The 23981-nt window shown below is 42.9% G+C and overlaps 1 protein-coding gene across 1 annotated transcript in view; it reads left to right on the top strand.

Moving 5' to 3' along the window:
• Positions 1-23981, top strand: part of glra3 (glycine receptor, alpha 3) — a 252760-nt gene that overhangs the window by 50621 nt on the left and 178158 nt on the right. Inside the window, exon 2 of the mRNA XM_078557604.1 lies at positions 21419-21546. Within this exon, the coding sequence (XP_078413730.1) occupies positions 21419-21546 (128 nt within the window). The remainder of the gene's footprint in view (positions 1-21418; positions 21547-23981) is intronic.

The following is a 23981-nucleotide window of genomic DNA, read 5'->3' as shown; positions in this document are numbered from 1 at the left end:
ATGTTGTTTGATATGATCCGCCAGTCTTTGGGACATGTGGCCTACATACCTAGCATCATACTGGCATGGAAATTTATATACCACATTATTAATTTGTGTGATATGCAGAATGTCTTTTTGGCTTGACAGCAGCATCCTGTTAGTGGTGAAAACCACTCATGTTGCTACTGCATAGTGGCAGCATGAAACAGCTAGCTTCACCTGATGCTCAAATTTTTGAGATACCTTACCCTTCCATTGTAATCTGAGTTAGGCTGGGCACTTTTCAGGGCCATAAGTGGTGGCCTTAGGCCCGTTCTTGAGTTTGTGTGATATTCGACGTGAAATGACCTGATCAGAGTAGGCATTATCCTGCAGGGTGTCTTTGATGAGCCCTATTTCAGCATCAAGCTTGCATGGTGAGCAAATGGCTCGGGCCCTATTTACGAGGTTGTCAATAAGACTAATCTTATAGCGCATAGAACTATAAGAGTCCCAACTTATGTATTGACCAGTGAACGTCGGCCTGCAGTAGACCATGGAAGAGAACCTCCGGCAGGCTTCTCAACTAGTATGTCAAGGAAAGGAAGTTCATTTGACTGCTCCATTTCAAAGGTGAATTTGAGCACAGGATGGAGCCCATTAAAACATGCAAGGAAATTATTACACACAGCTGCAGATTTAAATATAGCTAATATATCATCTACATTTTGGCAATATGCAAGGGGTAGGAAACCCCTTGTGTGTCATTCCATCAAAGACACGTTTCTTATGGAACCCAGCAAAGATGTTTGCAAGACCTGGACCTAGAGGAGATCCCATGGCAACGCCAGCTCTTTGGGCATACATGGTGTTGTTGAAACTGAACTCAACTGCCTGAGTTGCCAAATTCATAAGTTCAATGAATACTGATTTACACAATGTTGGCAGGTCTAGATCGCTATGATATAATGCTGCAGCGCAAATATCAGTGGCTTCCTTAAGTGGAACATTGGTGAATAGGCTAGAAATGTCAAATGAGCACATGGACACAGCATTGCTATCTATATGCAGGTCCTGTATGGTCTTCGCGAATGTGAAGGAGTCCCTCATCGTGTATGTAGAAAACTTGCTCAAAACTGGTTGTAATAGTTCACCCAACCATTTGGCCAATTCATGTTGTGCAGAACTGGTTAGAGATAAGATAGGGCGTAAAGGGACATCACTTTCTGTGTTTTGGGCAGCCCATAAATACACGAATGCAACAAGCCGTGAGGACGAACTCTGTCATATATATCACACGGCAACTTATCGCTTTAACACAAGTCCGGCATGCGATCAAAATGTCTTTTTTTCAGCAATGTGATAATGATCAGATGATCTCATTCTTTTAATGAATTTAATTGAGGGATGTGTATTAGGCAGGACACTAGGAATAACTCCCCTGCTCGCCTTCAAAATAGTACCATGGGATCTTTTACACTGACTTAAAGAGAGCAGAAGGGCTTCAGTTAAACACTTCATGTGAAAGATCTCCATCGGTGCAGTACTGAATTATCGGCCCAGATTTTTGTGCTCAAGTCACTGAAGTTGGACTTGAACCAACAACATTCTGGCTCAGAGGTGAGAGTGCTGCCAACTAAGACATGGCTAACCTGGAGGAGGTTATAGAGTTGGGGAGATGAGAGGCCGTGGAGGGATTTGAAAGCAAGAATTAGGCTCTGGGTGGGATTTTCCGCACCGCCCGTCACTGGGATCTTCCAGTCCCACCACAAGTCAAAGGACTTCAGGCTGGGGCACCACCTCCGGAAAATCCCGGCCATAGCCTGAGCACATCCTTTTACTGGCAACTGACTTACTTTCAGCTATTGTAAGAGGGTATTATTGGTTGTACTAATAACTGTCAGAAGGCGAATGCTGCATACAACCCAAACATAGATATATGGCTTTCAACGCTCTCACATATAATGAAGTGGACTCAATCTGTCAACTCCTTGTTCTGGGTTTTATATAAACAATTGAAAGCTGTTTATTGGTTCACCCCATTTTTTGCATGAAACAGCTGATATGGCATATTTTTCTAATGCATGTTGGATTTATGGCACCAGCGCAGTCACACCATGAGAGGACTGAAGTGAGAACGTGATTTGCGGGGACTAGTTTATAGCAGTAAGGATTGATTGCTTTGCGCCTGGAGCACACTGGACCCTACCTGAAGTGATAGGGTCATTGACAAAGTTCTACGAACACATCAAAAGCCACCAACCCAATGGAGAGTTGCAGTTATGTACTTGTCTGAAAATATTAATGCTAACTCAGCAACAAAATGTATACCTATGCTACATGCATAATTTTGAACATAACATGTCATTGATTGCACCATATTGATATAATACAAAATTTGAGTGTTGCTGAAAGACAGAGACATGGGCCTGGATTTTGCCCTTGTTGGCCGGGCTCAGCAGGGGAAGGCGGGAAGCCGACTGCCACCCACGATTGGAGCCCGCACGCAATTACACGCTGGCTGGCCGGTTAAGGCCTGCCCAATGTGAAATGCATGCTGCAGCGCTCAGCGCTGCCTGCATCCCCTACACAGGAGGAGGCCGAGCGGGGAACTTCACACATGCGCGCAAGTGTGCACTGGAAAAGCTCCCTGAGGCACAGAGCTGCCTCAGGGAGCTGAAGATGTATAAAAATCAAAAATAAAGATTTTTAAAATGTTACAAAACATGTCCCCGTTCATGTGACTCTGTCACATGAGCAGGGACATGTTATTAATGAAAGTTAAAATTTTTATTTTATTTTTAACTGCTGTTGGAAACCACCCCACTGCTCACACTGGCAATGCTGATGACCCTTTTTATCCCGCCCATGGATGAGCGCCTGCCCATTTTGCCCATGCGACGAGCGTGAAATTGCACAGGCAAGGAGAAATCGCTGTCAATGGACCGTTACGGGCCTTAAATGGCCTCTTAATTAATGGTGGGCATGGCTCCGGTACCCGCGCGCACCCACTGACTGAAATCTTGCACACCATTTTATTTCCAATCGGGTCAGGCGCATGCCCACCTGTGGAACGTTCCATCCTGCCCTCTGGGATGTAGATCAGCAGGGATTTTTCCAACTTGAAGTCCCATTAATTTCTCCAGTGCTACTTTTTAATTAACACTAATTTCTTTCATTTCCTCATTCTCAACAGTTCCTTGCTTCTCTAGTATTTCTAGTACGGCAGGCTTCTTTTATCTCCTTCCGTGAAGTCAGACACAAAATGTTTGGTTTGCTTCTCTGCCATTTCCTTATTCCCCATTCTAAATTCTACTACCTCTATCTGTAATGGGTCCACATTTGTCTTTGCTAAGCTTTTCCTTTTCACATACCTATACAAGCTTACACAGTCTGTTTTTATGTTCCTTCTTCGTTTGCTTTCATATTCTATTTTCCTGTTATCAGTTTCTTGGTCCTTCTTTGCTAAATTCTAAAATGCTCCCAATCCTCGGGCAACTTTGTAAGCCTCTTCCTTTGTTCTAATGTAATCTTTAGCTTCTCTTGTTAACCACAGTTGTATCACTTTTCCTGTTGGGTTTTGTGTCTTAAGGAATGTAAATTTATTGTAAACTATGCATTAATTCTTTAAATGCTAGCCATTGCCTATCTACTGTCTTACCATTTAATGTAGTTCCCCAATCTACCACAACTAACTTGCCATTCATACTTTTGTAGTTTCCTTTGTTTAGATTTAAGATCCTAGTTTCAGACTGAACTTCATCATTTTCAAACTTCATGTAAAATTTCATCATCTTATGGGCACTCTTCCCTAAATGCTCCTTTACAACAGTATTATTAATTAGTCCTTTCTCATTCCACAATACTAGATCCAAAATAGCCTGTCCTCTAGTTGCCTCCTCAACATACTGTTTGAGAAAACTATCATGTACACATTCCAGGAATTCATCCTGTACAGCATTAGTACTAATTTGATATTTTCCAGTCTGTAGTCCTCCATTATTGCTGTAATGTTCTTGTTAAATGCAGCTCTGATTTCCTAATTTATACCATGCCCTACATTGCCACTATTGTTTGGTGACCTATAAACAATTCCCACCAATGTTTCCTGCCCCTTGCTGTTCCTTAGCTTAACTCAAACTGTTTTTACATCTTGATCTTCTGATCTAAGATCCTCTCGCACTAATATACTGATCTTATCCTTCATTACCGGTGCCAATCCACGTCCTTTTCCATTCTGCCTATCCTTCCTAGATGTCAAATACCCTGAATATTCAGATCCAGCCTTGATCATCCTGCAGTCACGTCTCCGTAATGGTAATTAGATCACACTCGTTAATTCTATTTGTATCGTTAATTCATCTACTTTGTTGTGAATACTACATGCATTCATATAGAGTGCCTTTAATTTTGCCTTTTTATTTGTTTTCTGTATTTTGACTCGATTTGATGCTGGTCTTTGTTTCTGCAACCTTTCAATTTTGCTTACTACTTTTCTTCCTACCATTACAAGTGTGTTTCTCTCCTATCTGGATTCCCTCTCAGGTTCCCATCACTTTAGATAGCTAGCTTAAACCTTACCCAACAACACTAGCAAATCTCCCTGTGAAGATATTGGCCCTGGTCCAGCTAAAGTGTAACCAGCCCTCATTGTACAGATCCCCCATGCCCCAGAGCCTGTCCAAATGCCTCAAAAATCTAAAGCCCTCGCTGCTGCAATGTCTCCCCAGCCACACATTAATTTGCCCTAGCCTCCGATTTCTGTGCTTGCTAACGCATGGCACTGGGGGTAATTGAGATTACTGCCTTTGAAGTCCTGCATTTCAAACTCTTTCCTGCTTCTATAAAATCGATTCTCAGAATCTCTTCCCTCTTTCCATTTATGCCATTGGTACAGACGTGAACTACAACCTCCCCTAGGAGAATAACCTGCAGCCTCTCTGTGACACCCTTGATCCCGGCACCAGGGAGGCATCACATCATCCTGGTGTCATCTCTATGGCCACAGTAACACCTGTCTGTCCTCCAAACTAATGAATCCCCTATCACTATTGCTCTTCCACTCTTCTTTCTCCCCTCCTGTGTAGTCGAGCTACCCATGGTGCCATGGACTTGGATCTGACTGCACTACCCTGAGAAACCATCACCCTCACCTGTATCCAAAATGTAAAACTGTTTAGTGGACTCAGGGGACTCCTGCAGTACCTGCTTGGTCACTCATTCCCTATCTCCATTGGCAGCGAGAGAGTGTGCGAGAAATAGCGTGGTCATTTACAGTGAGAGTGTGAGAGAAACAACAGGCCCATTTACAACGAGATAGTGTGAGAGGAGCGGTGTCTTTAACAGTGAGAGAGTGTGAGAGAAGCAGGGCCTTTAACAGTGAGAGAGTGTGAGAGAAGCAGCGTGGTTATTTACAGCGAGAGAGTGTGAGAAAAGCAGGGCCTTTAACAGTGAGAGAGTGAGTGAAGAGTGTGAGACCATTAAAGAGCGCGAGAGGGAAAAAGAGTGTGGAGAGCAGCTGATTGGTGAGTAGGATTGTTGAGTATTTCTAGTCTTTAAAGTAGAAGTAATGTCTTTAGTTTGTGTTTAGATTTCTAGTCTTTTTTTCCTTTTTCTTAATTTAGCTTGTTAAGTATAAGATCAATACTGGTGTGTATAAAAAAACATAATAAAGTATAAAGAGTGGGGATACTAAAGTAATTAATTAATAAATTGAATAAAATATGATAGCAATGGCAGGATGGGTGATGTGTTGCTGCTGCAGCATGTGGGTGCTGCTGGACACCAAGATGATCCAGAGCAAACACATCTGGACCAAGTGTTTGCAGCTCAAGGAACTTCGGGTCTGAGTTAAGGAGCTGGAGTCCGAGCTGCAGACATTGCACCACATCAGGGAGGGGGAAGTTATCTGGACACTTGCTCCAGGAGGCGGTCACATCCCTCAGATTAGATAATTCAAACTTGGTCTGTGATCAGGGACAGGAGGGTGTGACTGCAGGTGAGGAAGGTATGGGGGCCCAGGGGGTAGTATTCAAGGACCCTCGGCCCCTGCAATTGTCCAACAGTTACAAGGTTCTTGCAAGCTGTGTGGACAAGAGCGGGGACTTTGCAGGCAGGATGAGCGAACTGACCATGGCACCCGTGGTACAGGGAGCCATTCAATTGCGGGGAGGAAATGGGAATATAGTAGGGGTAGGAGACAGTATAATTAGGGGGATAGATACTGGTCTCTGCAGCCGTGAGTGTGAGTCCGGAAGGCTGTGTTGCCTCCCCGGTGCCAGGGTTAAGGACATCTCCTCAGGGCTGGAGAGGAACTTGGAGTGGGAGGCGAGGGATCCAGTTGTTGTCGTCCACGTTAGTACCAACGACGTTGATAGGACTATAGAGGAGGTTCTGCTGAAAGAATTTGAACAGTTAGGAGCTAAATTAAAAAGCAAACCTCCAAGGTAATAATCTCGGGATTGCTACTTGAGCCACAAGCAAACTAGCATAGGGTAAATAAAGTCAAGGAGTTAAATGCATGGCTCAAAGATTATTGTGGGAGGAATGGGTTTCAGTTCATGGGGCACTGGCATTAGTACTGGAGTAGAAGGGAGCTGTTCTGGTGGGACGGGCTTCACTTGAAGCCAGTGTCCTGGCGAACCAAATAACTGGGCTTTAGAGAGGGCTTTAAACTAAATAGGCGGGGGCGGGGGGGTGGGAGGGTTCTGGAAAGGGGATATTTATGCATACAAAGCAAAAGGATATGGCAGCCTTGCAGGGCAGCTATTTAGGTAATGCTACCCAGAGTATGACAGGAAGGGATAGAGTGTACAAACATTAATGCAATTCTAGACCTAGTCTTGGGGAGCGAAGAAGGGCAAATGGGTGAAGTGACAGTTGGCGACCATATCGGGGACAGTGATTACAATTCAATTAGATTTAGCATTACCATGGAAAAGGACAGAGATAAGGCAGGAGTGGAAGTCTTGAACAGGGGGAAGGCAAATTTTGCAGAAATGAGAAGGGACTTGGCTGAGGTGGACTGGACAGCACTGCTGGAGGATAAAACAGTGGAAAACCAGTGGGAAGCACTAAAAAGTGAGATCCTAATTGTACAAAGTAGACATGTCCCCTACAAAAATAAGAGTGGTACTGCCAAATCTAGACCTCCCTGGTTGTCTAGAGGAATACAGGGGAAGATCAAACAGAAAAAGAAAGCGTACAATAGAAACAAAGAACTAAGCACTGCAGATATCCAAGACAAATATTGGAAGTGCAGGGACGAAGTAAAAAAGGAAATAAAGACATCAAAGAGAGGGCATGAAAAAAGATTAGCAAGTAAAGTTAAAGATAACCCAAAGATGTTTTACCAATACATTAATGCTAAAAGGTTAGTTAAGGAAAAAGTGTGACCTATCAGAGATGAAGATGGAAACTTGTGTGTGGATGCAGAGGCTGTGGGAAGGGCTTTGAATGAATATTTTGTATCCATGTTTACAAAGGAAAGGGAGGATATAGGTATAGTAGTCCAGGAGGAACACTGCGAGATATTGGACGGGATATCCATAAAGAGAGAGGAAGTACTCGAACAGTTGAAATCCTTGAAAGTTGATAAGTCACCAGGGCCAGATGGATTGTTTCCGAGGCTGCTGAAGGAAGTCAGGGAGGAGATAGCAGATGCTCTGAGGATGATTTTCCAATCTTCACTAGATACAGGGGAGGTACCGGAGGACTGGAGAAATGCAAACGTAGTTCCATTGTTTAAAAAGGGATCAAAGGAAATGCCAAACAATTATAGGCCAGTTAGTCTTATATCGGTGGTGAGCAAATTAGTAGAATCAATCCTGAGAGATAGTATTAACTGTCATGTGGAAAGGCATGGACTAGTCAGGGATGGTCAGCATGGATTTGTTAAAGGAAGGTCTTGCCTCACAAATTTGATTGAATTCTTTGAGGAAGTGACAAAAAGGGTTGACGAAGGTAGTGCAGTGGATGTTGTGTACATGGATTTTAGCAAGGCATTTGACAAGGTCCCACATGGCAGATTGGTCAGGAAAGTAAAAGCCCATGGGATTCAGGGTAATGTGGCAAACTGGATAAAAGGTTGGCTTTGTAACAGGAAACAAAGGGTAATGGTCGATGGATGCCCTTACGAATAGAAAGTTGTCTCAAGTGGTGTTCCGCAGGGCTCAGTTTTAGGACCCTTGCTATTTGTGTTATATATCAATGATCTGGATGTGAATGGGGGGGGGCACGATTGGGAAATTTGCAGATGACACAAAGATTGGCTGAGTAGTGGATAGTGCAGAGGATAGCCATAATCTCCAAAACAATATAGATGGGTTGGTGGAGTGGGCGTTAAAGTGGCAGATGGATTTTAACATAGAGAAGTGTGAGGTCAGACACTTAGGGATGTCAAACAGTTACAGGGATTACAAAATAAATGGGAATATACTAAGAGGGGCAGATGAAGTGAGAGATCTTGGCGTATAAGTACACAGGTCCCTGAAGGCAGCAGTTCAAGTAGACAAGGTTGTAAAGAAGGCATATGGAATGCTGTCCTTCATTGGCAGAGGCATAGAATATAAAAGTAAGGATATAATGTTGGAATTGTATGAAACACTGTTGAGGCCACAACTGGAGTATTGTGTGCAGTTCTGGTCACCGCATTACAGGAAGGACATAATAGCTCTGGAGAGAGTGCAGAGGAGGTTTACAAGAATGTTGCCAGGGTTAGAAAAGTGTAGCTACGAGGAGAGATTGGATAGGTTGGGGTTATTTTCCTTAGAACAAAGAAGGCTGAGAGATAACTTGATTGAGGTGTACAAAATTATGAGGGGAATAGATAGAGTGGACAGGATAAAATTGTTTCTCTTGATGGAGAATTCTAGAACCAGGGAACATAGATTCAAGACAAGTGGCAGAAGGTGTTAGGTGGAACATGAGGATGAACTTTTTTACGCAGAGGGTAGTGGGTGTCTGGAATTCGCTGCCCAAGTTGGTGGTAGAGGCAGAAACTCTAAACTCTTTTAAAAAGTACCTGAATCTGCACCTAAAGTGCTGTAAGCTGCAAGGCTATGGGCCGGGTGCAGGAAGGTGGGATTAGAAAGGGCACCTGGGTGTCCTCGGGCTGGCATGGACAAGATGGGCTGAATGGCCTCCTTCTGTACTGCAACTTTTCTATGGTTCTATTAAAAATCAGCAGCAAATAGGGTCAAAGGGGGGAAAGATGGTAAAAAGCCAAATCTATTGGCCCTTTTCTTAAATGTACATAGTATTCAGAACAAAGTAAATGAATTAATGGAACAAATAGAGGTTAATGGGTATGATCTTATCGGAGACATGGTTACAAGGAGGTCAAAGCTGGGAACCAAATATTCAGGGGTATGTGACTTTTCGAAAGGACAGGCAGGAAGGAAAGGGTGGTGGGGTAGCTTTGTTAGTACGGGATGGAATAAGTATGATTGCAAGAAAGGATCTTGGATCGGAAGATGGTAGAATCCATATGGGTGGAGATAAGAAATAACAAGAGGTGGAAGACACCGGTGGGAGCCGTCAACAGGCCCCCTTCTACAGTAGCTATACTGTAGGACAGAGAATAAATCAGGAGATAATGTAAAAATGGCAGCATATTAATCAGGAGTGACTTTAATCTTCATGTAGATTGGGAAAATCAAATTGGCAGAGGTGGACAAGAGCAACACTTCGTAGACTATATTTGGGACAGTTTCTTAGAACAATATATTGTGAATCCAACCAGGGATCAGGCTATTTTAGAACTGGTAATGTGTAATAAGGCAGTTTAATAAATGATCTCAGAGTAAAGAATCCGCTAGGAAACAGTAACCATATTATGGTAGAATTTAGCATTCAGTTTGAGAGTGAGGAACTTGGGTCAGATAAAACTGTGCTAAACTTAAATAAAGGTAATTACAATGGAATGAGGGCAGAGTTGGCTGGAGTGAACTTGCAAAGGAGTTTAGCAGAAAAAAACAGTTGAGGAACAATGGCATTTAAGAAAATAGTTCATGACTTCATGGCATTTATTTCGAGAGGACTAGAACATAAAAGCAGGGATGTGCTGCTGAGGTTTTATAAGGCTCTGGTCAGACCACATTTAGAATATTGTGAGCAATTTTGGGCCCCGTATCTCAGGAAGGATGTGCTGGCCTTGGAGGGGGTCCAGAGGAGGTTATGAGAATGATCCCAGGAATGAAAGGCTTAACGTATGAGGAACGTTTGAGGATTCTGGGTCTAAACTCGATGGAGCTTAGAAAGGTGAGGGGGGATCTGATTGAAACTTATTGAAAGGCCTGGATAGAGTGGACATGGGGAAGATGTTTCCATTAGTAGGAGAGACTAGGACCCGAGGGCACAGCCTCAGAGTAAAGGGAAGACCTTTTAGAACAGAGATGAGGAGAAACTTCTTTAGCCAGAGTGTGGTGAATCTATGGAATTCATTGCCATAGAAGGCTGTGGAGGCCAGGTCATTGAGTGTATTTAAGACCGAGATAGATAGGTTCTTGATTGGTAAGGGGATCAAAGGTTACGGGGAGAAGGCGGGAGAATGGGGTTGAAAAACTTATCAGCCATGATTGAATAGCGGAGCGGACTCAATGGGCCGAATGGCCTAATTCCTGCTCCTTCGCCTTATGGTCTTATGGACTCTCAATAAACATATATATCCCAGTGAGGAAGAAGGATTCAAGGAAGGGGGTAAACTAACCATGGTTAACCAAGGAAGTTAAGGAAAGTATTAAATTGAAAGAAGAAACATACCATGTAGCAAAGATTAGTGGTAAGTCAGAGGATTGGGAAAGTTTTAAAACTCAACAAAAGATGACCAAAACAAAATAAAGAGGGAGAAAATAAACTTTGAGGGTAAACTAGCAAGTGATATAAAAACAGAAGTAAGAGCTTCTTTAAGTATATAAAAAGGAAGAGAGAGGCCAAAGTGAACATAGGCCCCTTAAAGAATGAAGCTGAGAAAATAATAATGGGGAACTAGGAAATGGCAGAGGAGTTAAATAAATACTTTGCTTCGGTCTTCACGGTAGAAGATACTAATAGCATTCCAAAAATACTAAATAATCAAGGGGCAAAAGTGGGGTAGGAAATAAATGCAATTACTATCACTAGCGAAAAAGTACTAGGGAAACTAATGGAGCTAAAGGCCGATAAGTCCTCTGGACCTGGTGTGTTGCATACTGGGATATTAAAGGAAGTAGCTACAGAGATAATGGATGCACTGGTAGTAATCTTCCAAGAATCCTTAGATTCTAGAAAATCCCAGAGGACTGGGGAACAGCCAATGTAATGCCCTTATTCAAAAAGGGAAGGAGACAAGAAACAGGTAACTATAGGCCAGTTAGCTTAACATCTGTCATTGGGAAAATGTTGGAGTCTATTATAAAGGATGTAATGGCAGAGCATTAAGAAATACACAGTCTAATCAAGCAGGGTCAGCATGGCTTTATGAATGGGAAATCATGCCTAACAAATTTATTAGAATTCTTTGAGGAGGTAACAACCAGGATAGATAAAAGGAACCATGAGACGTAATATATTTGGGTTTCCAAAAGACGTTCGATAAGGTACCGCACATAAGGCTACTTAATAAGATAAGAGCCTGTGATGTTGGGGGTAGTATATTAGCATGGATAGAGGATTATTTAAATGGAAAAAGATTGTAGAAGGCGGCAGCACAGAGCGATTTGGGAGTCCTTGTGTATGAATCCCAAAAAGCTAACATACAAGTTCAACAGGTAATAGGGAAGGCAAATGGAAAATTGGCCTTTATGTCAAAGGGAATGGAGTGTAAAAATAGGGAAGTCTTGCCAAAACTATACAAGGCACTAGTTAGACCACACCTAGAATACTGTGAACAGTTTAGGTTCCCTTATATAAGGAAAGATATACTGACATTGGAGGCAACCCAGAGAGGGTTCACTATGTTGATCCCGAGTGTGGAGGTATTTTCTTATGAGGAGAAGTTGAGTAGTTGGGCCTGTACTCATTGAAGTTTAGCAGAATGAGAGGCGACCTTATTGAAACACATAAGACACTTAGGGGGCTTGACAGAGTAGATGCTGAGAGGTTGTTTCCCCTTGTGGGAGAGTCTAGGACCAGAGGGCATAATCTCAGAGCAAGGGGGTTCCCATTTAAAATAGAGATGAGGAGGAATTTCTTCTCTCAAAGGGTAGTCAATCTGTGGAATTCTTTACCTCAGAGGGCTGTAGAAGCTGGGTCATTAAGTATATTCAAGGCTGAGACAGATAGATTTTTAATCAAGGGTTATGGGGGAAAGGCAGGAAAGTGGAGTTGAGGATTATCAGGTCATCCATGATCTCACTGAATGGCGGAGCAGACTTGATGGGCCAAATGGCCTACTTCTCCTATGTCTTATGGTCTTATGGTCTCTGCCTGCACTCTCTTAACCGGCGGTGTGACCACCTCCCTAAACATGCTATCCACATAGTTCTCAACCTCTCAGGTGCACCAAAGTGACTTCAGCCATCGTTCAAGTTCTGAAACCTGGAGCTCAAGTTTCTGCAGCTGGTGACACTTCCTGCACATCTGGTCATCTAAACCACAGAAAGAGTCCATGACTTCCCACTTGTCCTTGCAGGGTGCAGGGTGTGAGGAAGTGTAGTGGAAGGTAGCTGTGGTGCCAGTGGGCTAGTAATGAATTAAAATAAAAACAAAATACTGCGGATGCTGGAAATCTAGAACAAAAACAAAAATACCTGGAACAACTCAGCAGGTCTGACAGCATCTGCGGAGAGGGATACAGTTGACGTTTTGAGTATTAGTTGATGGCCTATTGCCAGAAATGGAGACAGCGGCCTGAATTTTTACAACAATGTTGAGGGTCTCAGACTTATTCAAAATGGTGCTGGAGCCCCGAATCCAGAAGCCCCACTCCCAAACCCAGCACCCACCGTGTTCATCCTTACATTTTAAAGTTCAGCTGTCTTCAAACAGGCCCAATTTTTGTTAGTGGGATGTCCAAAACACAACTTGTGAGCTTTATGGCTTTTTAAGAGAAAGTCTAAATTTGCTGGATTTCTTTGGATCAGCAGTGTATCCTTTTGAAGAGGTAAGGGACCCTTTTGGAGAAGTCCAGGTACCCCTTTGGGAGAAGTCAGGAGCCTTTTGGGATTGTTAAAAGCAGACAGTATTAGTGAGAGGCAGCAGGCAGCATGGTTTTGTGAAGGGGAGGTCGTGTCTCACTAACTTGATCGAGCTTTTCAAGGATGTGACAAAGATGATCGACGATGGAAGGGCAGTGGATGTTATCTACATGGATTTCAGTAAGGCCTTTGACAAGGTCCCTCATGGCAGACTGACACAGAAGGTAAAGTCACACGGGATCAGAGGTGAGCTGGCAAGATGGATACAGAATTGGCTTGGTCATAGAAGACAGAGGGTAGCAGTGGAAGGGTGCTTTTCTGAATGGAGAGCTGTGACTAGTGGAGTTCCGCAGGGATCAGTGCTGGGACCTTTGCTATTTGTAGTATACATAAATGATTTGGAGGAAAATGTAACTGGGCTAATTAGTAAGTTTGCAGATGACACTAAGGTTGGAGGAGTTGCAGATAGTGAAGAGGATTGTCAAAGGATATAACGGGATATAGATCGGTTGGAGACTTGGGCGGAGAAATGGCAGATGGAGTTTAATCCGGACAAATGCGAGGTAATGCATTTTGGAAGGTCTAATACAGGCAGGAATTATACAGTAAATGGCAGAACACTTAAGTGCATTGATAGGCAGAGGGATCTGGGTGTACAGGTCCACAGGTCACTCAAAGTGGCAGCTCAGGTAGATAAGGTAGTCAAGAAGGCATATGGCATGCTTGCCTTCATTGGCAGGGGTATTGAGTATAAAAGCTGGGAAGTCATGCTGCAGCTGTATAGAACCTTGGTTAGGCCACACTTGGAATATTGTGTGCAATTCTAGTCGCCACATTACCAGAAGGACATGGAGGCATTGGAGAGGGTGCAGAGGAGGTTTACCAGGATGCTGCCTGGTCTGGAGGTTATTAGCTATGAGGAGAGGTTGGAGAAACTCAGATTGTTCTCACTAGAGCGACGGAGATTGAGGGGCGACTTGATAGAAGTTTACAAAATTATGAGTGGCATGGACAGAGTAGATAGTCAGAAGCTTTTTCCCAGGGTGGAAGAGTCAATTACTAGGGGACATAGATTTAAGGTGAGAGGAGAAAACTATAGAGGAGATGTGCGGGGCAAGTTTTTTTACGCAGAGGGTAGTGAGTGTCTGGAATTCGCTGCCAGAGGAGATGGTGGAAGCTGGTACGATAGTGGTGTTTAAGAGGCAGCTTGAAAAATACATGAATAGGATGGGAATAGAGGGATACGGACCCCGGAAATGCAAAATGTTTTAGTTGACGGATATATGATCGGCGCAGGCTTGGAGGGCCGAAGGGCCTGTTCCTGTGCTGTACTTTTCTTTGTTCTTTGTTCTAGACATGAAAGTATGTGAAAAGTGAATAAGCTCACTGAAATTGTCAAGCTCTCTGGGCAATTAAATCTCCTGACCTTTAAATTAAATAAAGCCATTCTGCAGTTAAAAAAGGTCAGTGCTTGCTATTTCACGTTGTTGACAAAAGACAGAGGGTCACCATTATAGGATTTGTGCAGCATGACTGATTCCACACCCTATCATTGTCACAGTGTTGTGCCTGTCAGCTCACAGTTTGGTTGATGGCTCCAAGTGATTATAAAGTCTTTGATGTGGGACTAAAAATACAAATACTTTCCCCAACTCTGAAAATTCAGACCAGAGAAGCCAAGAAAAGGAAGAGTCACAAGTAGGATGATGTAAAACTGTGAGAAAACTGGAAATTGGAAATTTTCCATATCTGAGTCCTGATTTGTGGGACAAAAATGGTCCAAGGTTAAGGTTTCAGATTAGTGCTCAGAACCCAAGCTGAATGATATAAAAGCAAAATACTGCAGATGCTGGAGATCTGTAATAAAAAGAGAAAAGGCTTGAAATTCTCGGCAGATCTGGCAGTATCTGTAGAGAGACAAACAGAGTTAACCTTTCAGGTCAGTGACCTTTCATTAGAACTGGGAACAGTGAGAGATGTAATGGGATTTAAGCAGGTACAATGTCTGGGGGGAATGATAAGGAACAGAAGGGAAACAATGTAATAGGGTGGAAAGCAGGAGAGATAAAATGACAGAACAATGATGTGCAGAACAAAAGGAGTTGGTAATGGAACAAGTAGAGAGGCAAAATATGGATTTTCAGCAGGTGAAAATGGGAACAGCATAATCATCTTCAGCTACCATTCAAAAATTTTAAAAACCCAAAATGGAGGCGGAGACTATTGTCTGAAATTGTTGAACTCAATGTTGAGTCTAGATGACTGTTAAGCGACCAATCGAAAGATGAGGTGCAGTTTCTCAAGGTTACATTGAACTTCACTGGACCAGTGTAGGAGGTCTGAGCGGCGTTAGAGAATTAAGCCTAATGATGCCACCTGACCTGCTCTTATTCATCTCCCTATCTGGTTTTTGCCTTGAAAAGTGGTGACAATCCAAATTCAGGGGAGGCAGGAGTGATGGGGGACAGGGGCCAAATGGGGAGATGGACCTTGCTGTGCCTCCCACTTCTGTTTATACTGTACTCAGTAAGGAGCTACTCTTGGATGGCCATGCACCCTCAACTCATCCAAAACTCTGTTGCCTGTGTCCGAACTCACATCAAATCCTGTTCACCTATTAGTCCTGTGCTCCCAGTCTCATAAATTCTCGCCTGATAAATTCTCCCCATTTTCAAATCTCTCTGTAGTCTGGCCCCTTCTTATCTCTGTAACCTTGTCCAGCACTGAAATACTCAATATCTCTGTGCTCCTCCTTCATGTGCCTTGGTGCTAAATGAAGAGTTGGAGATACAGAGGTGGTATGATTCAGGGAGGGAATTTAAGTTCATAAATTGAATCGCTCCACCTCTTTATCTATAACTCTTCATTTAAGACGCTTCTTAAAATCTACCTCTTTGACCAAGCATGTCCTAATATCAGCTTATTTGGCTCTTCTTGAGCATAACCAAGCACCTTGAGGCGCTTTACTAATGAAAATCATCAGTAGCTGATGGCCTACCATGCTGGTCAGCTCTACAACTCAAATAGCTGGCCTTCGACAAATTTGTGGCAGGAAAAGTATTAAAACTCTGTGATAATCTCCTTTGAAGTTCAGATTTAAAATGGATTACTTATGCCTCTTACATAAATCTTGTTCAGTGCATGGTTGTTTTTTTTTTACCCAAAAGTATTTCATCCATTTAACAGGGGAACAGTATATGTCATTGATGTGTGATTTTTACAAAGCAATCAATCACAGAATGGGGATTACAATATCAATGTAATTTATTATGTGTAAGTAGAGGTATGTATGAGAAATATTAATCGTGGAACCAAATATAAAGCTTGGAAAATATTGTGTGACAAAGCTGTTTCTGTACACTCAGCTTACGGTTCAGAGTAGCTTCAACTGCTATACCTTGATGCCTGTGCAGAAAGGCAAAATAATTACTGAGGGGCTTTAATGCTGTCCACCCCAGAAGGTTCTTGAGCACCTGGAGCAAGCCTACTTGTCATGGCGCCAATGTTCCATCAATTTTTTCATTTTTTGTTTGCAACCTATTATTTGCTCTGCATGGCATATTCAAGATTGCCCATCCCTAATTGCCCTTGAGAAGGTGGTGGTGAGCTGCCTACTTGAACCGCTGCAGTCCCTGTTGTGTAGGTACACCCACAGTGCTGTTAGGAAGGGAGTTCTAGGATTTTGACCCAGTGGCAGGCGATATATTTCCAAATCAGGATGGTGAGTGACTTGGAGAGGGACTTCCAAGTGGTGGTGTTCCCATCTATCTGCTGCCCTTGTCCTTCTCGATGCTAGCGGTTGTGGGCTTGGGCAGTGCTGCCTAAGGAGCCTTGGTGAGTTTCTGCAGTGCACCTTGTAGATATTATATACTGCTGCTACTGTGCGTCGGTGGTGGAGGGAGTGAATGTTTGTGGATGGGGTGCCAATCAAGTGAGCTGCTTTGTTCTGACTGGTGCTAAGCCTCTTGAGTGCTGTTGGAGCTGCACTCATCCAGGCAAGTGGAGAGTGCTCCATCCAAAATTAAAGGTTGGTTGAGTGGAGCCTGTTTATTTTATCTATCTAACCATAGCCAGAGTATCATTGCAATGGTTTCCTTTCTGATCCCACACCATTAACTCAAGGATCTAATTGAAACACATGGAATTATTAAGGGGCTTGATGGGTAGGTGCTGGGAATCTCGAACTAGGGGGTCATAATTTCAGAATAAGGGGCTGGCCACTTAGGACTGAGATGAGGAGGAATTCATTCACTCAAAGGGTTGTGAGCCTTTGGAATCCTCTACCCCAGGGAGCTGTGGATGCTCAGGGAGAGATATTCAAGTCAGAGATTGGTAGATTTTTGGATACTCAGAGATATTGGAATAGTGCGAGATAATGTAGCTGAGGTAGATTAGCCGCAGATCCGGTTTAATGGCAGAGCAAGCCATACAGCCCACTCCTGCTCCAATTTCTTATGAGAACAAACTTGGGGATATCCCCAATCCATGTATTTAGTTACTCGCTGAACTGGCAACACAGTAAGTGATTTATACAATAGACTGAGAACATACTAAGTGCTGGAAAATTTGAACAGGCAGATTTGACCCATTAAACAAAAAAGAGACAGATCAAAAAAAATCAATGGGATGAATCACCCTGATAGACTGAAGTCACTTAAAGGATATTAGATTGAAAAATGAGTCCCAGCAATAACCTTCCCTCTCCTTCGAACTCTTCAAATAGAAACTCAACATTAAACTAAATCCTCGAATTGGACTGAAGGATTTCTGTTTGAGTGATGTGTGCAGAGCACAGAACAAAGGAACTAACGTATTTATTTTAAAATGAGAAGGTTTATTGGTGATAATTATTTGAGATAAAGCAATATTTACATAGTTGTTCCAAGAATTAAAGCTAATGCATATTCTCCTTACTAAATTCTAAACCTTTGCTAAATGGCTAAGTTCTATTTTTTGCCTTTCTCTTAAAATGTTGCATTTTGGGTTCTGTGTTAATGTGGATGTTTTATTTTTACAGTATTTGCAGACGTACATATGATATAATTGTACTGAGGATGTGACCCATGCATTTCTATGTTATCAGGTGCATGAGATGAACATCGATTTCATACATGGCTTATTCAATGCACCAAATATATTTCCCTCCCAAATCAACTTAAAATACCTTGTGCCACTAGTTCAAATGAGAGCAGGGGAATTCTCCACTGTGTCCTGGCAGAACAATTACCCCCAGCCCAAGTCACCAGAACAAATCATCTGGCCATCTAGATTGTTGCTATTTGTGGGATCTTGCTGTGTGCAAATTAATTGTTGCGTCTCCTGCATTACAACAGCGACTCTGCTTCAAAAAGATTTCAGTGAGCGTAAAACACTTTGAAGCATCTTGTGGTCATGACAGGCGCTATATAAATGCAACTTCTTTTATTTTAGGTCTTTATCATAGGGCAGGCTTTGCTTGGAGGTGCTCCGGGAATACATGTGGGAGAATTGTCCAACTCATGACATGATTTCGTGCCCATTAAAATTAACTCCCAAGCTCTTTGTAACTGTTCTTAAGATTTGTTCATAGGATGTGGGCAATGTTGACAAGGCCAGCAGTTATTGCCCATCCGCAGTTGAGTTTAGAAGGTACAGGTGGGCCTTTACTTTTGACTGCCGCAGTCCTTGCCACAATGCTGCTCCCACAAAGATATCAGATAGGGAATTCCAGGATATTAGCTCAGTGACAATGAGGGAATGATGAGATATGTCCAGGATGAGAAGGTAATTCAATGATATTAAGAGGGAGGTGTAGTCGCTGGACTAGTAATCCAGAAATCTAGCGTAATGCCCTGGGCACCTGGGTTCAAATCCCACCATGGCAGATGTTGAAATTCAAATTAAATAGAGAAAAAAAATCTGGAATTAAAAGCCTAATGGTGACCATGAAACCATTGTTGATCGTCGTAAAAACACATCTGGTTGACTAATGTCCTTTAGGGAAGGAAATCTGCCATCCTTACCTTGCCTGGCCTGCATGTAACTCCAGATCCACAGTAATGTGTGTGGCTGGCTCTTTAGGGATGGACAATAAATGCTGACCTGGCCAGCGATGCCCACATCCCATCAATAAGTGTTAAAAATGCTGTTCTTGTGTTTCTTGGTGGTAGCCGCTGCAAAGTGCTATTGAAGCAAGCTGAAGTACATCTTGTTGACCGAACATTCTGTTGCCATTGTGCGTCAGTCATGGAGGGAGTGGGTTTTGAATTCAGTGCTTTGGGTGCTGATCAAGGGAACTGTGTTGTCCTAGATGTGCCAAAGTTCTTGAGTGTTATTCTGGCCAAACCCATCCAGGAGAGTCCTGAATGTTCCATCTCCCTTTTATAATGAGCTTTGTAGATGGATATGCATTGAGGGGTGATTGTGATTCCACTATTTGTGATGCTTAGAATTTACAGCTCAGAAACAGGCCATTCAGTTCGACCTGTCTAACCTGGTGTTGACCCTCCTCCCATGCTGCTTCATTTAATCCTATCAGCGTACCGTTCTATCCTTTTTCTCCCTTACGAGTTTAACTCACTCCCCTTCATCTGCATCTATGCCAGTTGACTCAATTACTTCTAACCACTCTCTAGGTAAAGAAGCTTCTTTTGAATTCCTTGTTGGATTTATTAGTGGCAATCATATGAATGAATGGTTCTGATGAAAGGCCACAGGCCTGAAACGCTAACTGTTTCTCTCTCCGCAGCTGCTGCCGAGTACTTCCAGTATTTTCTGTTTTTATTTCAAATTTCCAGAGTCTGCAGTATTTTGCTTTTAGTTTTAGACTCCGCACACGCAAATGGAAGCCTCTGCCAATTTCACAAGCCTGCAAAGTCTGATGAAACCCAGAACTCCTTTGAGGTGGTTAACAGATTCCCAGGACCCTTGCAGCTCACTTTGCAAATAACCAAGAAAATAAATTACAGAAAATGCTGGAAAAGTATTTTCCAGATTTTTTTCGGTTTTTATTTCAGAATTCCTGCATCTGCAGTATTTTGCCTTTATCAAAAAATGAACTAAATGGCCTTCCAAAATGTCCAGGTCACATTCTGATTTGAACGAGTAGGTGACCACCACTTTCACTGATTACCAGCATGATCTTACCAAGCGTACCTTCCCAAGACTTTGGCCAGACCCCTTTGAAGGTTGAAGATATGGTTACGCCCACCCACCATAGTGAGTCCCCACCCCCATCCCACCTTGTTTTACTCCAGTGGTCTTGTTTGAGGCAGGCTGGTTCTCCATCACTAATGAACCATCCTAGAAGATCTGAATTTGTTGGAAGCTGGTCTCTGGGTTCAGCCGCTCTGACGCATTCCTGCAGGAGTATTTTGAAAGGGCTGCATATTTGTGTACCAAAGCCTATTTAACCTTACAACATGAATGTCAAATGCTCTTTGACCTCTGGGAGAAATCGCTGCCAACTAGCATCTATAGTCCCTCGGTACTAGCAGGTTGCCAAATAGCAATCAGGAGCTAGAAAGTGGCCCTATTTATGATTCAATAACTCTAAGGCACCGACACCAGTTGTACCAACCAGACTGCCGCCTCATTTGAAATTAACAAAACTCTGGCATTATCCTGATCTGCAATATTCTGCTTTGACTAGCTGAGCTATCAGCTGAACTCTATTGATTCCATAAGACAATAGCGACTATACTTCAAAAGTACTTTGAAGGCTGTAAAATGTTTGTCCACATCCCAAAGTGATATAAGGTGCTAAACAAATTCAAGATCTCTCTTTCTTTATGCTCCTCATCACCTGTACAGTCAGCTGGACCTAGTTACATAATGTTCTGGGATGAGAAATATTCATTCATCCATTTCCTGGAAATCCAAAGTTTTACTATTTGTTCATAGGATGTGGGCACCACTGGCTTGGCCAGCATTTATTGCCCATTCCTAACTGCCCTTGTCCAGAGGGCATTTAAGAGTCAACCACATTGCTGTGGAGTCACATGTAGGCCAGACTGGGTAAAGACAGCAGATTTCCTTCCCTAAAGGACATTAGTGAACCAGATGGGTTTTTACAATATCAACAACGGTTTCATGACTAATTCCGTTTTTTTTTATTGAATTCGAACCCAGGTCCCCAGAGCATTACCCTAGGTCTCTGGATTACTAGTCCAGTGACAATACCATTATGCCATTGTCTCCCCTTCACATTTTAACCCTACTAGCAGACATGTCTGTAAACAGTTCAACTTAATTCATCTGTTTTCTTTTTCAAACTCCTATGCTCTTCAGATAACTTGGTATTTATATTTTCATACATTATCACCTGTGTCCTTTCATGCCATATTTTGTGTGTTTGCTTTCAGCTTGGTGACAACTAAAGAAATAGAAGGTTCTAGATCTCGTGCTCCAGCAATGTCTCCATCGGACTTTCTGGACAAATTGATGGGAAGGACGTCAGGATATGACGCAAGAATTAGACCCAACTTTAAAGGTACTTACACGGCACTAAGGAAAAATGTGCATTTTGTTTTTGGGGACTGGATTTGAAAGGCCATCAGCCTGAATTTTCATTTGTGGGTCGGGACCCTGACGTCAGGAACCTTGAGATGCTGGTAGCGGGATCCTGGAAACAATCTTGGAGGAGCCCATCCAATTAAGGATGGCGGATGCGTTTCCAAGGCTGCAGGGCAAATAGGAGGCCCTCTTAGCACTGAAAGATCGGCAGACCCAACATCAGACTTTTACCTTGGATTGCCAAATAAAGAAAGAGGTCACCATAGAAACGGCAGTTAAACATGCATAGGTCTTGCAGCATCTGTGGAGAGAGAAGCAGAGTTAACGTTTCAAGTTCAATATGATTCTTCTTCAGAACTCAGAGTTCAGAAGTAGCGTCACATTGGAGTCTAAACATTAACTCTGTTTCTCTCTCCACAGATGCTGCCAGGCATACTGATGAAACAGCACTTTCTGTTTTTGTATCAGATCTCCAGCATCCTTGGTATTTAGCTTTTAGTTAAACATGCGTGATTGCTGCACGTTGTACAGAGAGAAAATCACAAAGTTGTAAATGTATTTAGAAAAAAAATGCTACAGAAAGGGAGACCCCCCCCCCACTCCTAGAAATAACTAGAAGCTGTCCTGACAAAGGTCCTTCTACTTTGGACTCTAGGCATTGGACTTTGTTTGTAGACAGACTGTAGACATACTCTGCTATCTGCTTAGCACTTGTTTATTAGTTCTACATCTAACCGGTTACAAAGTACGTATGTTGTTCCTAAGTATGATTCTAACCTCTCTCTCAGGAGAGTCTAACACTGACTAGTATCAGTGGTACACCATCATCAACATCATACGTTAGCATAACCCATCTGTTAACACTTTATACTGCAACTTCCCCCAAGTATACTATCCTACTTTTTAACAAGAACATGAAACTATGTATTTAACTATTTAAATTGCATTTCTGTAACACCCTTCTTACTGCTACAGGTTCTAGTTAACTCTGACTCCTGCTCTTCCCCTACCCAAGTCAGAGTCCTGGCTGTTCAATCTCCCACAGTATTCCCGGCTCTTAGGGAAGACCTCGTGGAGACACGAGGGCTTCCTTCTACATCTGGTAGGACATCATCATCTGCAGAATGGGGCAGAACTTTAGCAGCATTATTGTCAGCAAAGCTGGGAAGCTGAGTGTAGGTTACAGGATGACTGGACTGCAAGGACTTCAAACACCTTTCAACGAAAGACTGATCCAAAAGCGAAGACTGAGGAGCATCAAACTTTGGACCCTCTGGGACTAGAAGGGATAAACTCAGGACACTCTGAGAAACTTGTTGCTCCCTTGAAGGACTCTGGGAATAAGTTTCAGAAGAGCAATGATCTTTAACACCAAGAAAGACTATCAGAACTGTATCCTCCGCTGTATTGATGACTGAAAAGGGATTGAAGATCTGAGATTTCAATGAACTTAGATGGTGAGAGAAAACATGACCAACTTCCTGTAAGACTGTCAGGAAAATAAGAAGATATAATTTCCCATTGACATCACGGGAGGGTCATCTACTTTCTGTAGGCAGTCGTAAGAGAGCTACATTTCTCTCTCTATGAGGTTGCTCCACTATGGGCAATGGGAAGAATTGCAGAGGGTGTAGAGACAAGACAGCTTCATCTTCTGTAGTGAGATGAATTTCCAGTAGACAATTAACTCGTGAACAAGATTGTTGCACAGGATTCTGCAGCTTCAGAAGCGCTAAAGGTTCTTCCGCAGCTTCTGGAGGGAAGAAGACTTTCCGCTGGGACTGAAGTATGGGTGGAAATTGACTTTCACCCTGAGAAGGTACCAGCTGTTTGGCAGTGTTATGCTCTATGGATGCTGACCTGGACTCTGGCAAAACATTCTCTGTGGAAGACCCTTCGTGGACAACAGGAGATAAAGTAGGCAATACATCGGTAGGTTCAGTGGAACAAAGATCTGAATGCTGTTCAGCCACTAAAAATATAGCTGACTCCTCGAAGAAGTCAACAGAGGCTTCATAATGTGCATCGATGAACGGAAAAAGTGAATCATTCCCCAGGACCCCAAACTCCAAGAGATCACTCAGTACTGCAAGGAATTCTTCCACATCACTTTCTAGGAAGATCCAATTCAGGTCCACCAAGTCTCCACGGGGACGATCACTGTCTGCCGTAGTGCCTTCTGGATGCACCACCTCTGCCCTTACATCATAATGAACGGAGAGATTCATAACTTCAATCTCTGCCCCAGGTCTAATGAATGATATCTCTGTGAAAGAAAGGAACCTATTGCTGAGTGTATAAAATTTCTCAGCTTCTGAAGGCTGAATTTCCACTGCTTCTAAAAGGTTTAAGATTGTTGCATGAAAGACGGTGAGTCGTTCAAATGATAAGCATCATCTGCTTTTTCTAGGA

Source organism: Cetorhinus maximus, chromosome 2, assembly GCF_964194155.1.
Source record: "Cetorhinus maximus chromosome 2, sCetMax3.hap1.1, whole genome shotgun sequence".
NCBI lineage: Eukaryota > Metazoa > Chordata > Chondrichthyes > Lamniformes > Cetorhinidae > Cetorhinus > Cetorhinus maximus.
The sequence above is the reverse complement of the archived record's forward strand: the minus strand, read 5'-3'. Positions and strand labels throughout refer to the sequence as shown.